Source organism: Littorina saxatilis, unplaced genomic scaffold (genome assembly GCF_037325665.1).
Source record: "Littorina saxatilis isolate snail1 unplaced genomic scaffold, US_GU_Lsax_2.0 scaffold_361, whole genome shotgun sequence".
NCBI lineage: Eukaryota > Metazoa > Mollusca > Gastropoda > Littorinimorpha > Littorinidae > Littorina > Littorina saxatilis.
The window spans coordinates 90,001-106,437 of NW_027129226.1; the positions used below are offsets into that span (position 1 = coordinate 90,001).

At 42.5% G+C, this 16,437-nt stretch overlaps 2 protein-coding genes across 2 annotated transcripts in view; one reads left to right on the forward strand and one right to left on the reverse strand.

Moving 5' to 3' along the window:
* The window catches only part of LOC138957500 (uncharacterized), a 14,917-nt gene extending 12,766 nt beyond the window's left edge, over window positions 1-2,151 (forward strand). The window contains exon 9 of the mRNA XM_070328618.1: window positions 1,207-2,151. Within this exon, the coding sequence (XP_070184719.1) occupies window positions 1,207-1,220 (14 nt within the window). The 3' untranslated portion in view covers window positions 1,221-2,151. The remainder of the gene's footprint in view (window positions 1-1,206) is intronic.
* A 3,787-nt stretch (window positions 2,152-5,938) lies between these two features.
* Window positions 5,939-16,140, reverse strand: LOC138957501 (zinc finger SWIM domain-containing protein 3-like). Its single transcript, XM_070328619.1, has 7 exons — window positions 15,438-16,140; window positions 12,732-12,855; window positions 10,225-10,372; window positions 9,647-9,701; window positions 8,636-8,763; window positions 7,814-7,923; window positions 5,939-7,075 (listed from the first exon to the last, which is right to left on the reverse strand). The coding sequence occupies exons 1-7, from the start codon at window positions 15,677-15,679 to the stop codon at window positions 7,007-7,009; spliced, it is 876 nt and encodes a 291-aa protein (XP_070184720.1). The 5' UTR covers window positions 15,680-16,140; the 3' UTR covers window positions 5,939-7,006.
* Between the last annotated feature and the right edge of the window lie 297 nt (window positions 16,141-16,437).

Consider the following 16,437-nt stretch of genomic DNA (forward strand, 5'->3'; position numbering starts at 1 on the left):
ACACACTTACACAACACACACACACACTCAAACACACACACACACAAACACACACACAAACAAACACACCCCCACACACACAAACTCACACACACACAAACGCACACACACACACACGCACACGCGCGCGCGCAAATAATTATCCGTTTACAGCCTCTACAGGTGCAGAGAGCTGGAGCACAATCGTTTGTTTATGGGCATATATAACTCTACCTTTGTTTTCCTACCGCCTAAGAAATGGGTCTTTGGGTGAGCTTTTCCAACGCATAACCCAGAAAGCTGTCATTTAGCGCCAGGAGAAAACAGGGACATTCACAACACGAACGTCTCTAGACTATCAACGCCCCCAGTAACTCGACAGTGTCCACCAAAAAGTAGGCCATTCGTGCGCTTGGCAGTGTTCCAAGTGGAAAAGCAGACGACAGGCATATTGATCGTGCGAAGAGGCATTTCCTGAGAAATGATGTCGCAGTGGCACAGGCGCTGTATATAGCGCACAATTTAAATCGGCAAAGCAGTTATTCAAGAAAACAAGCAAATAAAGATGCGATTGTTTGTTTTTGTTTATGTTGTTGATGTTTTAACTGCCCGTGCATTGTCAACACGTAAATAATTCTTAATTAATACGAGTACGGTATGCATTGGTATTCTCACGGTAGAACAGTTGTGGCTCACCTGTACAGATGTATCAAAGTTGCGTCCTTCTTTTTCACCACAACTTGATCGCAAACGGAGATCACAGATAGCTCGTCATGAATCACGTAGCACCTGTTTATCGGGCTGTCAGACGAGAAATCGGGGTTTTATTCTTACGTTTTTGAATCTGCGCGACATGTAACCCGAGACTCCGAAGCTTTCTTGCAATGCATGCATGTGTGGATCATTGATATTCAAACAGTTATCCAGCAGGTGGGGCTAGGAGTACTAAAAAAAGCACCGACCTCAAGAAGACATTAGCTGGATTTAGAAAACTCAGTGCGATAAAGTTGGGCAACAATAATGCCTGTGTGCGGGATGTACGCTTGAACAGGACACGACCAGTCATGGATATCATTTTAAACTTAAGCTGCAAAAATGTAATTGCCGTCTCCTCAGGGCGGTAGCTGAATTATGTGTACGGTCTTATTGCACGTAGTCTCTCTCACATACAATCCTCTTGAATTAAACTTATAACATTAATTATATATATGTTTCATCTTTCTACAGTAAGCGTGCCATGAATTGATGACAAAGGAACAAGACGGCTGTGCAGTGTATACAGAACGTGGATGACGGGAGTCGTTTTGAAACAAAGGAAGATGTAAACTTTAAATGTTAATATGTACAGTCGTAGCTCATACGAAAGCTTTCTACCGCAACAAGCGTACACTTTCTCCCCCCACATATGGAACCAATCAGTTTTGGAAACAGATAAAAGCCACAAATAGAGGTATCTCTTTGTACATTTCAAATAATCAGTAATAATGTTCACTTTTAAGAATTATAATATAATCCACACATCTTACCATTGACTATACATGACATTGTATGACTACAGATTGTGTCACTTTAAGCTCATTATACTACACATGATAAATCGCTCTGTGTAAACACTTGAGACTCTGATAAATATTATATGTCTACAAAACACCATGATTATGTGCACTGGACACTTTATTTCTTATTTTGTTCTTTTTGGGGGGCCTGAAAAAGTGAGCGGAAGAGTAACTAAACGTGTCTCATTTGCAAATAACGTTTAACTCAAATTACATTCATACTCGCATAGAACATTGGTGGTGATCCCGTTTAGGATTTCATCATCGTGCGTCTTGTTTGCATTCATGGCAGAAAATATGCTCGTGCCCTACAACATATAACTGACACTTTCTTTATTTGAACGAAACACGTCCGATCCGACCTTTTCTTTATAATTTCCTGCAACCACACTATTCCATGTGTCCTGAATTCGTACCAGCTTGTTTAGTGTTTATAATAAATATGCATTCCTATTTGCTACATATTTTTTTGTAAAAAATAGTTTCGTAATATAGTTACATTTAAGTATATTCCTCGTGTGTACATATTAATTGGCAATTTTCGAGCAGAATTGTTTATAACAATGTTCTGGGGATCACGAAAACGTTGATACTATGTTTGCATGCTGCTGAGAAAAGGAGGGGTGGGGGGGGGGGGGGGGAGATATCCCTCCCGGGAAGATAGCTAAAAGAGAAAATGTGTTCTGATTGAAATAATCTGATTAAAGCAAATTAAAATTCAAATGTCTTTCTTTTAGCTTTTGATTGAAAAAGCTTTCTGGCAATTCGCTCTAAAAATATACCAGTGTGTGTGTGTGTGTGTGTGTGTGTGTGTGTGTGTGTGTGTGTAGGTGGTTTTACCGACAAATGGGGACGATTGTCACTGGAGAGCAGTCAAATGGGGACGCTTCCGACAAACGGGGACGTCCCCATTTGTCGGCCCGTGCGACCCCATTTGACTGGATTTGAGCAGATTGAGCGACCCCATTTGACTGCTTCCTAGCATCCCTGTGGACAAACGGACTGGATTTTCACACAGATTCATACACACATTTTAGCTCTGCACTTTTTGGTCTGCTCAACTAAACCATGTGATTTTTATCATGTGACTTCAAATGACTTTACAGTAACTGCTTTCATCAAAATTCAGTTTCTATTCAAATGCAGTCAAACTTAAACATGTATTTGAATTTTAAAAAAAAGTTATTGCATTTAATATATTTTATTAAGAGTATTTTGAAAGAGTTCTGATTATTTGATCACGGGGTTTTTTTGTTTTTTGTATTAAAACAAAAACAAACACAGAAACATATACATTCCTGTAAAAAAAAAAAAAATGATTACAATTATTTTGTTATGAGATTTATTTTCGGTTAATTCGAAGTGTTGTGTCTCATTATTACATCTTTTTTGTCATGTTTATTGCAATTTTTATTTATTTTATTCATGTAACCCTAGGGTTTTTTTTAAATAAGTATTGACTTGACTTGACTTATTGCGAAGTATGAACCGCGTAGGTGCTTTCTTGTTACTTTCCATTTAATAAATGTCATAATACTACCAAGATAAAGAGAGATGTACGGAGGAAGGGAGATAAATGGGGAGGAAGAGAGATATATAGGAATGGACTGAGTGAAAGGGATGGAGAGAGAAGGAGAAAAGAAGGGAGGGAGAGAGAGAGAGAGGGGGGAAGAGATTTGGTGGGATTGAGGGAGGAAAAGAAGAAGAAAGAGATAGGGAGTGTGGAAGGGAGGGAGAGAGGAAGGGAGGGAAAGAAATAGTGGGGTGGAAGGAATGAGAGGGGGGAGAGAGTGAGATATGGAGGGAGGAAGAGAGGAGGGAAAATGAGAGAGTAGAGAGGGGAAGGAAGGATGGAAAGAAATAGTGGGAGGGAGGAAGGGAGTGAGAGAGGGGGAGATAGGAAGGGAGGAAGAGAGTGGGAGGAAGAAAGAGATAGGGGGAGGGGTATAGAGAGTGAGATGGAGAGACAGAGGGGAGGGAGAGAGAGGGTAAGAGGGAGGTAGAGAAAAGTAGATTGTTGGCGGTAGGAAGGGATGGAATAAAGGGGGCGGGGAAGTCGTGATATATATTGAGAGAGAGGTACGGAGGAAGAAAGGGAGAGAGAGGGGGAAAAGGAGGGAGGGAGAGAGAGAGGTACGGAGGTAGGGAGAGAGAGAGGGGGAGCAAAGGAGGGAGGGAGAGAGAGAGGTAAGGAGGGAGGGAGAGAGAGAGAGAGCAAAGGAGAGAGGAAGGGAGAGAGAGGTACGGAGGGAGAGAGAGAGAGAGAGGGAGCAAAAGAGGGAGGAAGATAGAGAGGTAAGGAGGGAGGGAGGGAGAGAGAGAGAAAGAGAGAGAGAGAGAGAGAGAGCAAAGGAGGGAGGAAGAGAGAGAGGTACGGAGGGAGGAAGAGAGAGAGAGGGAGCAAAGGAGGGAGGGAGCAAATGAGGGAGGGAGAGAGAGAGAGGTACGGAGGGAGGGAGAGAGGTAGAGAGGGAGCAAAGGAGGGAGGGAGAGAGATAGGTAAGGAGGGAGTGAGAGAGAGAGAGAGGGAGCAAAAGAGGGAGGGAGAGAGAGAGGTACGGAGGAAGGGAGAGAGAGAGAGGGAGCAAAAGAGGGAGGGAGAGAGAGAGGTACGGAGGAAGGGAGAGAGAGATGGAGCAAAAGAGGGAGGGAGAGAGAGAGAGAGAGGTATGGAGGAAGGGAGAAAGAGAGAGGGAGCAAAGGAGGGAGGCAGAGAGAGAGGTAAGGAGGGAGAGAGAGAGGGAGCAAAGGAAGGAGGGAGAGAGAGTTACGGAGGAAGGGAGGGAGAGAGAGAGAGGGAGCAAAGGAGGGAGGGAGAGAGAGGGAGCACAGGAGGGAGTGAGAAAGACAGGTACGGAGGGAGGGAGAGAGAGAGAGAGAGGGAGCAAAGGGGGGAGGGAGAGAGATAGGTAAGGAGGGTGAGAGAGAGAGGGAGCAAAGGAGGGAGGGAGAGAGAGATACGGAGGGAGGGAGAAAGAGAGGGAGCAAAGGAGGGAGGGAAAGAGAGATACGGAGGGAGGGAGAAAGAGAGAGGGAGCAAAGGAGGGAGGGGGAGAGAGAGGTAAGGAGGGAGAGAGAGAGGGAGCAAAGGAGGGAGTGAGAGAGAGAGGTACGGAGGAAGGGAGGGAGAGAGAAAGGTACGGATGAAGGAAGGGAGAGAGAGAGGTACGGAGAAAGAGAGTGAGAGAGAGATAGAGGGAGCAAAGGAGGGAGGGAGAGAGAGAGGTATGGAGGAAAGGAGAGAGAGAGGGGGAGCAAAGGAGGGAGGGAGAGAGAGAGGTACGGATGAAGGGAGGGAGAGAGAGAGGTACGGAGAAAGAGAGTGAGAGAGATAGAGGGAGCAAAGGAGGGAGGGAGAGAGAGAGGTATGGAGGGAGAGAGAGAGGGAGCAAAGGAGGGAAAGAGAGAGAGGGAGCAAAGGAGGGAGGGAGAGAGAGGGAGCAAAGGAGGGAGAGAGAGAGAGGGAGCAAAGGAGGGAGGGAGATAGAGAGGGAGCAAAGGAGGGAGAGAGAGAGAGGGAGCAAAGGAGGGAGGGAGATAGATAGGTAAGGAGGGTGAGAGAAAGAGAGGGAGCAAAGGAGGGAGGGAGAGAGAGAGATACGGAGGGAGGGAGAAAGAGAGAGGGAGCAAAGGAGGGATGGAGAGAGAGAGGTAAGGGGGGAGAGAGAGAGGGAGCAAAGGAGGGAGGGAGAGAGAGAGGTAAGGAAGGAGGGAGAGAGAGAGAGGGAGCAAAGGAGGGAGGGATATAGATAGGTAAGGAGGGTGAGAGAAAGAGAAGGAGCAAAGGAGGGAGGGAGAGAGAGAGATACGGAGGGAGGCAGAAAGAGAGAGGAACCAAAGGAGGGATGGAGAGAGAGAGGTAAGGGGGGAGAGAGAGAGGGAGCAAAGGAGGGAGGGAGAGAGAGAGGTAAGGAAGGAGGGAGAGAGAGAGAGGGAGCAAAGGAGGGAGGGAGATAGATAGGTAAGGAGGGTGAGAGAAAGAGAGGGAGCAAAGGAGGGAGGGAGAGAGAGAGATACGGAGGGAGGGAGAGAGAGAGAGGGAGCAAAGGAGGGATGGAGAGAGAGAGGTAAGGGGGGAGAGAGAGAGGGAGCAAAGGAGGGAGGGAGAGAGAGAGGTAAGGAAGGAGGGAGAGAGAGAGAGGGAGCAAAGGAGGGAGGGAGGGAGAGAGAGGTACGGAGAAAGAGAGTGAGAGAGAGATAAAGGGAGCAAAGGAGGGGAGAGGAGAGAGGGAGAGGGGGCAAAGGAGGGAGGGAGAGAGAGAGGTACGTAGGAAGGGAGAGAGAGAGGGAGCAAAGGAGGGAGGGAGAGAGAGGTAAGGAGGGAGGGAGAGAGAGAGAGGGAGCAAAGGAGGGAGGGAGGGAGAGAGAGGTACGGAGGGAGAGAGAGAGAGGGAGCAAAGGAGGGAGGAAGAGAGAGAGGTAAGGAGGGAGGGAGCGAGAGAGAGAGAGACAGTCACACGCAGACGAACATAGCGTCACGCTCATACGGTAATTGCCTCTGTCATTTTTTATGTTCTGGAACGTCTTTGGTTTCTGAACAATCTGCTTATCTCATTTTAATTTGCGAACTGCCCATCTTCGGCTGTTACCACAGCATAACGTGAAATAAAAAGGTGACCGCAACATTTTCAGTCGGCAAAACTGCAAATCAACCCATAAAGAGATTCTGCATTCCGTACATTTTCAAAACAATTTGTTCTGCATCATAAAGAAAAAGTGTTCGGCAGTTTTGCTTACGTTACCGTGGCAATGGTTCCGATGGTCTAAGACTGTGTACTCTCTTACACATGATATATACCCTTCCAGTAGCTCCCCCTGTAGTTTCACCACAGACATGTCTAACACTGAGATAGGTATTTTTTCTTATGAGCGTGACGATAGATGTAGTGAGCAGTAACATGGCCATAGTGACAATAATAGAGGTGGTGCATTCCGGATCATTCATGACAAAGCTTTAATTCTCTGTTACATCATTATAAACAACACATACATATACCATCAAACTGATAACTAAACGCATAAATAGCTGTTCATTGAATATTGTGTTGATGGCAATATCTTAAACTGTTGTTCAATCAAAGTTCTTGAATGGTTAATACATGTAGATCAACAACAAAACTTTAAAACATAAGACTAAAAAAAGCATTGACCTGTTCTCATATCATTCCAAAAGCTCGAAATATGCAGGTTAACACCGCGTTCACTATGCTACCCTGATGTTTTATATTTGTTTATTTGTTTGAACATTGAAATTGCTTTTGGTTCGATGATGACCGATCACTGATGATTCGAAAACGATTGCATTTAATGTATACTTTGTATATACTTCATTGGCGTTTTTATTGAACAAAAAGTTCAATAGCAGCAAGTTTGATCAGGAAAAACATTGACTGTACATAATCTAAAACACACATCTAACCAAAATCACCAAAACACATTGTAACAAATGTTTACAATATCTAATGTTTCTTTCATGACTGGCTGACAAATATTTTGTCAACAACCTCCGGCAGCAGTACCCTCATCAAGTAGTCAGCCATCTAAAACAGACACAACAAAAGTACCACAGTGTTACCCATTTTCAACAGTATTTGATAACCCCGAGAGAAAATAATTAGGCATTACAAGCGGATTTCAATGAAAGCGAAACACTCCGTTTGCAAATGGGTGAGCACTCCACATTAAAAGAAAAAAACCGTTAATTGTTCATCTTCTTTGTGTTAATAATAGGAGATTCCGATGCCTCTGTTACGACAACGAACTCTCTGAACTGTACATCGTACGGGATCAAAAACAAGAATTGTATGTTAATGAAACGTTTATGTTTAACAAAACAAAATGTTACATATACTAGTACGTCGATCCAGTGGTCTTTTAATTAGACAGACAGACACACACTTATAGTACAAATAATAAATCTCAGAAGCGTGAATGTAACATCGCATAAGAAAGTATTGTTACGTTTTTTGTCTTTAAGCCTGAAGCTGCGGTTTTAGAAAAACAAGGCAGTAAAACTGTACCCCTAAAAAAACAAATTAATCAACAATAAACGCCGAAAGTATTGACGCCAAAGCTTGCAAATAGTCACAAGTTCCATCAGGAGTTTCAATGCCAAAAACATTATTTCCAATAATGCGATGAAATACATACGAATACATCAACATTTTCCTAACCATTTCTTGTAAAACGGGCTGCTACTTTCGTGACACAATGTGTGTACATGTTATGCTACTGTATGAAGGCCATCAAAACTAAATCAGTAAACCACTCTTACGTACGTTCAAAGACAATGTTCCGTGCTTGGAGAATAGAGATAAGAGAATATCCATCACAAGGTCTTCCTGGCCTTCTTGAAGGTAGCCAAGTCCTCCATATCCATCCAACGATCCTGTAATAAACAGTTTCAGAAATTGTTTATAAAAAAATACCTCACTCTCTTATGAGCGGAACAGACTGCCGCACCCCGAGGCTCCTATGTAGATCTTTGCCAATAGTGTGTTCAGTGCCAGGTGCAGCGAATTACTTTAATGACACATTTATACTGAATTTCTGGACCAACATAAAAACAAATACCCGTGGTCTTTCATTTAAACTTCTGGTGCCATCAAAGGCATTTCACTTCACTATCTGGCAAACATCTTGGATCAACGATTTCTTTACATGGGCTACGTGACCACCGCTATACTGAGGGTACTCCCAAAATACACCGAAAAAAACCGTATAGTACGAGGTTATCTTCTTCTTCGTCGTTCACTAGAGAGGTACGAGGTTAAAGAATAAAGATCTTTCCTTTAGTGGCACCTATCAAAAAGGGTCTGAACCCCACCTGTTTTTTACCCTTAGTAAAGTTGACACGTGCATCCTTCGATTGAGATGGCGTTATACATAATTTCTCCTATTGATTGATAATCATTACGTTTTGTCACCAACTAAGCAAGATGTTAGTGTGTGAATAATTTTGTGTAAGTACTGGATTACAGTAAATAGTACCATGTCATTGTAACTACAAAAGTAATAAACACGATTAGCTTTTTTTAATTAAAGACCGTGTTGGGTGGGGAGACCATTATTGAATAAGGCAGCAATGAAGTGAAACTCACGTCGGGATACTCCACCTCGGCAGTACAGCTTATGACGGTCACTTTCTTTGGTCTCGTCAAATATGGCAAACAGTTCCGATTTCAGTTGTTTGACACGTGCTGCCAGTTTTTCGTCTGGCAACGTCAACCTGCCATGCACATGACAATTATATGATTTAATTTTGATACAACAGGTGAACAATTTAGATAAATGAATTTCCTGGTTAATCGTAACATTCCAATTCTACTGCAAGAGGTATATTGCGTGCCAGGCCGAGTTCATTAAGAGCTATTACCGGCAATCGACGCGCGGGGTTACAAGCGCCCATTGGGCTGTTCCTAAAAACAAATGTTCTTTAAAATGATTGATTTTATTGATTCGGGTTTTGAGTCAAGTGCTCTGCTACCTGAGCTCACTCGGCACATTGTTACTTCGCGTAGTGAGACAGTTTCTCGAGCATGAGAGTCCGTTATCAATCTGTGTCCGAGTCGCTCCGCAAACCATAACAAGGAGCTAAAGCACCACACACACAAAATACAGAAGATTACGGATTGGCAAAATAGGCTTGTTTTAGACGTATCCTTGCACATCCTGGCAAAACCCTCAATCCTGGCTGCCTTTTTTTCGGATTACGCGAAATGGGCAAAAGTCTTGCCGAATTCCCGTCAATTCAGAAATTCCGTGAATGCGGTCCGACTTAAACACTTTCACCCCGTTTGTCATATAGAAAAACATAAAGTCTGTTTTTTCCACTTTTTTCCTACAAAAGATAAACGACACAGCTAGGCTACAAAACCCTACAGTACAAACGAAAATGACGAGACCGAAACGTTACATGAATTCTTAAAATTATGACTCGTCTTAATGTATTCAATATGAACTGCTTTTTGGAAAGCAACATTCTGGATCCACTACCTCATTAGCAGTGAGCTTACAAACAGATTTAATATTGCACTACGACATTTTTTGAAAGGAACTATCGTTTAATTTGATAACAGAAGTTTGTAAACTGGCATCTTGTGTTCACCTACCCCAAATCAGGCTCATCAGTGTCTGCGATATTTTTAGGTGAAAGTGACACTGGACCTGCACAACAGAAAATGATTGGCATAGTTACTTAAACGCCTCGTGTGTTATGACAAAAACCACACAATATATTGCCCAAGTGCCTTTCATCGTCATGACATCTATTTGAATTACTCGCACTCTTGGTTTAGACAATTCTTTGTGTAACTGCACAACTCCGAAAAACTCAAAACAACGTATGGGCCATTCCTTTATATTGAAAGTACAGCACATTGCCAAAGCCTCAGCAAGGTTACTCGCTGACTGAACTTTTGAACAGTCTTGGAGTTAGCCAATTAAACTCCCACGCCATGGTTTAAAGTCACTGTACTTCTCACTTCAAGGTGCAGAGAGACCCTACAAGGATCCTGCACATGAACTTCAAAAGCTTGCATGGAATCCGGACACTTGGTTGCATTTGAGTTCGGAACCTTAGAAAATGTGTTCATTTAAGTTTTAAATCCACTGAGTAACATTAATTGCATTGTGTTTCTCATACATTTCGTATACAATAGCACAAAACTGTACCAGAAACAAACAGTACCTGCGTGGTTCATACCAAGGGAAGTTGTGTTTTGCCAGCCTTCCAGCAGCTTTGCCAAAGCGGAGTGACGTCTCTCAAGTTCTTCGTCGTGGACGTTGTAGCAGGACAGCTGAATTTCTGTTAAAACTCCGCTGATTTTTAACTGGACCTGAAATAAACAGACAAATTATATATACAGTCACATACCCACATCGCCTTCACTGTAAAGGCACACTCATTCCAATGTAATCAGTTCGGCTCAACGTTTGAGATGTGGCCGCGCCAGGCTTTTACATGGAATCATACCATCCACCTCTTGGTTATAAAATTACACAAAACGCTGAAATGAGGTGTGGTTAATATTTCAGTCAGAGAGAGAAATAAAGAGAGAGACCGACAGAGACCCAGAGAGAGAGAGAGAGAGAGAGAGAGAGAGAGAGAGAGAGAGAGAGAGGGAGAGAGAGAGAGAGACAGAGAGAGAGAGACAGAGACAGAGACACAGACAGAAGAGAGAGAGAGAGGGATAGAGACAGAGGGAGAGAGACAGAGGGAGAGAGGGAGAGAGAAAGAGAGATACAGAGGGAGAGAGTGAGGGGAGAGAGAGAGAGAGGGGGGGGGGCGAGGAAAGGAGAGAGAGAGAGAGGAGAGAGAGCTCATTCTTGCTGTACGGTAAACACTATAAAGAAACATTTTATCAGTCACACACGAGAGAGAGAGAGAGAGAGAGACTTAGACTTAGAACATTTTATTCACATAAAGGGTAGACATTTTAGGCCATAGGCTTAATCTTACAATGTGCCCTTGAGAGAAAGAGAGGGATAGAGAGAGAGAGAGTGAGAGAGAAGGGGGGGGCGAGGGAGGGAGAGATAAAGAGCGCGAGAGAGAGAGAGAGAGAGAGAGAGAGGGAGAGAGAGTGAGAGAGAGAAGGGGGGGCGAGGGAGGGAGAGATAAAGAGCGCGAGAGAGAGAGAGAGAGAGAGAGAGAGAGAGAGAGAGAGAGAGAGAGAGAGAGAGAGAAGGGGGGGCGAAGGAGGGAGAGATAAAGAGCTCGAGAGAGAGCTCGAGAGAGAGCTCGAGAGAGAGAGAGAGAGAGAGAGAGAGAGAGAGAGAGATTGGATTGGATTGGATTGGATTGGATTGGAGTGTTTACTCATTTAGGCCATAGCCCCTTATGAGGGGGGTGAACATAATATACGATGACATAATAACATTTGCACACGAATCAAATGGAATAAATCATACACGAACTAAAACCCATTTCAAATACAATATATCGTAGGCTTACATGAACTAAGACATAACAACACTACGTAGCCGAAATACTTTGTACACATAAACTGACAACTTTCGAACAATACCTTCATTCACAGATGCCATAAGCATAGAAAACTTGTGTAAACTTGGGTTTCTACAAAACTTAGCAAAAATAAACTAGCATCGCAAATCACGAAGTGCGGGGCAACAAAGCACAAAATGAAACTCATCTTCCTTACGTTCCCTGCACAACGGGCATAACAACATTATCTGCATCGTATCTCTTATATCGATTAACGTGCACAAATAGTTCTGTTATTCCACCTCGGAATCTTGCCATATTAATTGTCAAATGCCTATCCATGTTCAATAATAAAAAAGGTTTTACTTCGTGCACGGTGCAAAATGTCCTATATAACGCAAATCTATAACTGTTCTGAACATGAACATTCCATTCGTGCCATCTACAATCAATCAATCTTTCTCTGAAATCTTTAAAAAAAACCGGTTCTCATCTTGCACTCCTTGATTCATCCATACAAACCCAAAACCATTCTGACATAATTTACAACGTACGCTAGACACCCAGTTTCTTTTACCTCTTTCATCCAGTTCACGCAACATTTTATATGCTTTATGTGGCAATCTATTTACGTCCATTCTTAACAACTTCAACCAATATTTAACACAACGTATTGCAGCATTCACATAAAGGAAAGGGAGGGAGAGAGATATAGAGTGACAGAGGGAGGGAGAGAGTGAGGGGAGAAAGAGAGAGGGGGGCGAGAAAAGGAAAGAGAGAGAGAGGAAGAGAAAGAGAGAGAGAGAGACAGAGAGAGAGAGAGAGATCATTCTTGCTATACGGTAAACACTATAAAGAAACATTTTATCAGTCACACACATCAGAGAGAGAGAGAGGGGGAGAGTGAGAGAGAGAGAAGGGGGGGCGAGGGAGAGAGAAAGAGCGCGAGGGAGAGAGAGAGAGAGAGGGGGAGAGAGAGAGAGGGAGAGAGAGACCCAGAGAAAGAGAGAAAGAGAGAGAGAGAGAGAGAGAGAGAGAGAGAGAGAGAGAGAGATCATTCTTGCTACATGTATACGGTAAACACTATAAAGAAACATTTTATCAGTCACACAAATTAAAGGGTCTCTGCTCAAGATCTTAGAATGTGACGAGTGTCCTAAATTTAATATATCACACAACACATAAAACATATTCAATGAAAACAAAATGATGACTTAGGTATTAGTCGGATGCACATGAAGTACGTTGCGTACCTCTGCATCGTTGTTGTTCGAGGACTCATGGTTGTGACTGTTCATCATGTTTTTGATCCAAAGCAAACCTTTCTTGCGGTCAGCAGATACAAAAATGAAGGCTGGGCATTCTGTTTTCTTTGACCTGAAAGTACAAAACAATATATTTACGAAACGGGGCAAAATTAACAAGGAACGAAACAACAATTCAACATTCTGACCAATTGATTTATTTGTGTTTACACTATTTATTTATTTGTTCATTTATTTATTTATTTACGAGGATTTATATCGCGCACGTATCTCACCACACAAGGCGACTCAAGGCGCATGTTACCTATTAATGCACACAGGCAAAATATAAGCCAAATTTATTTTGTTGGTCCGAACTCTTCTAGGGTTTCGTTATTTTAGAGAGAGAGACAGACAGAGAGAGAGAGAGAGAAAATGACAATGACAAATTCTTTATTAACGAGGGTAATGGCATAAGCAAACAGGTGCTTTTTTACATCCAGCCCTCGCCCGAATGATAATACGTTTTAAAATGTTGGAATATCAATTAAAGAAGTAATAAAAACAAACGACAAACAAGCAAACGATTACAGACTAAACAAACAAACAAAAATATACATACAAACGAACATGACATACTTATTGTCAAAGGTATAATGAAAACTGTTTCAAGCAACGCAAAACGTGAGAGAGAGAGAGAAGAGAGAGAGAGAGAGAGAGAGAGAGAGAGAGAGAGAGAGAGAGAGAGAGAGAGAGAGAGAGAGAGAGAGAGAGAGAGAGAGAGAGAGAGAGAGAGAGAAATCTTTTTTCATCCAGCCCTCGCCCAAGAGGGAATTAACTAAGCAGTGCATAATAATGAAGCAGAAGAAGAAGCAAAACAAAAACATAAAAACATGGTTATTAAATCAGACAAAGAGGAAAAAAAAGAAAAAAAAGAAGAAAAAAAATGATTATATTAGTAGATCTTCATGTACTTATCAAACAGCAGTACCTGATCGCGGCATTAAGTGCCACACGACGATGAAAGCATATACAAAAAAAGTATGTCTTCTAAAACTGGCAACAGAAAGTGGCTGTCTGAGAGAAACTGGTAAAACATTCCACAGAAATGGACCTGAGTATGCTAGACTAGTTTTATACAAGTCAATTCTAGGGAGGGGAACATTTAGTTTCTTCGTGCGGCTTGATGAAGTCTCAGTTAATAATATTCTTTCAGTTAAATAGTCCGGTACATGTCCACGAACTATTTTATGCATAAACCTTGCCTTGTTAAACGCTAGTCTGGATGAAAGTGGAAGAATTTCAGCTTTTTTGTAGTCATGATTAGAGAGGGTGCTGTTTTTCAGCAGAACAACTTTTACTCCGCGTCTGTGCAAAGATTTTAGGGGTCTTAAAGCTGCATCACTTGCAGAATCCCAAAGGGTTGATGCATAGTCTATTCCAGACTGCACATGCGCTTGAAAAAATGTTCTGCGTGCATCAAAATTTAGAAAATGTTTAATCTTTGCAGACTGATGAACTGATGAGAGAGAGAGAGAGAGACAGACAGAGACAGAGAGACAGAGAGAGAGAGAGAGACAGAGAGACAGACATACAGACAGACAGACACACACACACACACAAAGAGCGATGTGGATTCACAGTGCGCGGCGCGTTGTGCAGCGTTGCGATTTACAACGCGCGGCGCTACGAGGGGCGCAGCGATTCACGACGCGCGATGTATTCTGCTGTTACATTTTCTTCACAATCGGAATAACTTGACTAAATGTAACAAGTCGCGTAAGGCGAAAATACAACATTTAGTCAAGTAGCTGTCGAACTCACAGAATGAAACTGAACGTAATGCAACCCAGCAAGACCGTATACTCGTAGCATCGTCAGTCCACCGCGCACGGCAAAGGCAGTGAAATTGACAAGATGAGCGGAGTAGCACTTGCGCTGAGAAGGATAGCACGCTTTTCTGTACCTCTCTTCGTTTTAACTTTCTGAGCGTGTTTTTAATCCAAACATATCACATCTATATGTTTTTGGAATCAGGAACCGACAAGGAATAAGATGAAGGTGTTTTTAAAATTGATTTGGACAATTTAATTTTGATAATAATTTTTATATTTTTAATTTTCAGAGCTTGTTTTTAATCCAAATATAACATATTTATATATTTTTTGAATCAGAATATGATAAAGAATAAGATGTACGTAAATTTGGATCGTTTTATAAAAAAAAATTTTTTTTTTACAATTTTCAGATTTTTAATGACCAAACTCACTCATTAGTTTTTAAGCCACCAAGCTGAAATGCAATACCAAAGTCCGGCCTTCGTCGAAGATTACTTGATCAAAATTTCAACCAATTTGGTTGAAAAATGAGAGCGTGACAGTGCCGCCTCAACTTTCACGAAAAGCCGGATATGACGTCATCAAAGACATTTATTGAAAAAATGACAAAAAAGTATGGGGATTTCATAAAGATCGGTCCAGTAGTTTAGTCTAAATCGCTCTACACACACAGACAGACAGACAGACAGACACTCACACACACACATACACCACGACCCTCGTCTCGATTCCCCCCTCTACGTTAAAATATTTAGTCAAAACTTGACTAAATAAAAATAAAAAATAAATAATAATATTAAAATTAAACATTCATACGAGTTACTATCTGTGACAAGGAAGCATAAGAAGTATAGCAAATAAGTATAAATCCGCTTACCCATTGCTCCTATTCGCACCTCGGCCTGTGAGTCGTCCTTTTCCTGAGTACTTGCACACAAGTTTTGCGTATGCATACTTCAGTTCGTCTGGAAAGGGCTGTTTTGAATTCTTGTTCGCAAGTTGAACAGCACGACTGTATTTGACCACGTACACCAAATCGTTCTTTCTGGAAAAGTCTGCCAGCCGTTCGGTAAGGTCGTTCCAACTTCTGAATGTTTCCCCAACTGTCATTTGCGCCATTTCTCAGCAATTGATCAACGGTGTGGTTATGGGTGTAGTAAGTGTCGAATTGTGGGAATGCACAGTTCTGTCCGCCAAGTGGTTTTAAACACCGCGCGTATTTGCACCAAGTAATAACGTGTCACATCAAAATAGTACTTTACTGTCAGATAGTTTAGCGCCAAAAACATGAACCAATGATAGCCCATGGATTAGTAAGTCACATCATGTTGGGGCGGGGCCAATGAACTAATGTCAACACAGTAAGTATCAACCAATGTTTTGCTCCGCCCCCACATCACGTGACCCATAAACCCATCGCCTATAATTAGATCATAAAATTACCGCTTCAGTTCTGAGACATCCTGCTTGCTGGCGCGCGCGCAGAGAAAACATTTCCCTATTTATCTTCACTTCTGATGCTCATCCTATTGTTGTTGGCTTTCGGATAACAGGGAGCAAAGGGCAGTGCCCCACTTAGTGATCGACATAATGCTATCTTTCCTGTAATAAAGTTCAAAGTTCCAAAATTCTCTCTCTCTCTCTCTCTCTCTCTCTCTCTCTCTCTCTCTCTCTCTCTCTCTCCCTGCCCCACACACACAAATACACACGCACTAACACATACAAAGCAGCAGGCTAGGATGCGGCAAATTGGGTAAGGCAGAATGGTAAATGGTAAACGGCAAGTTGGGAGAGGCTGGTTGGGTTGCCGCCAACGCATCTAGCATTCCAAGTTCTACAAGGGGGGGGGGGGGGTGTTCTTTTGAAACAAGTGCTAC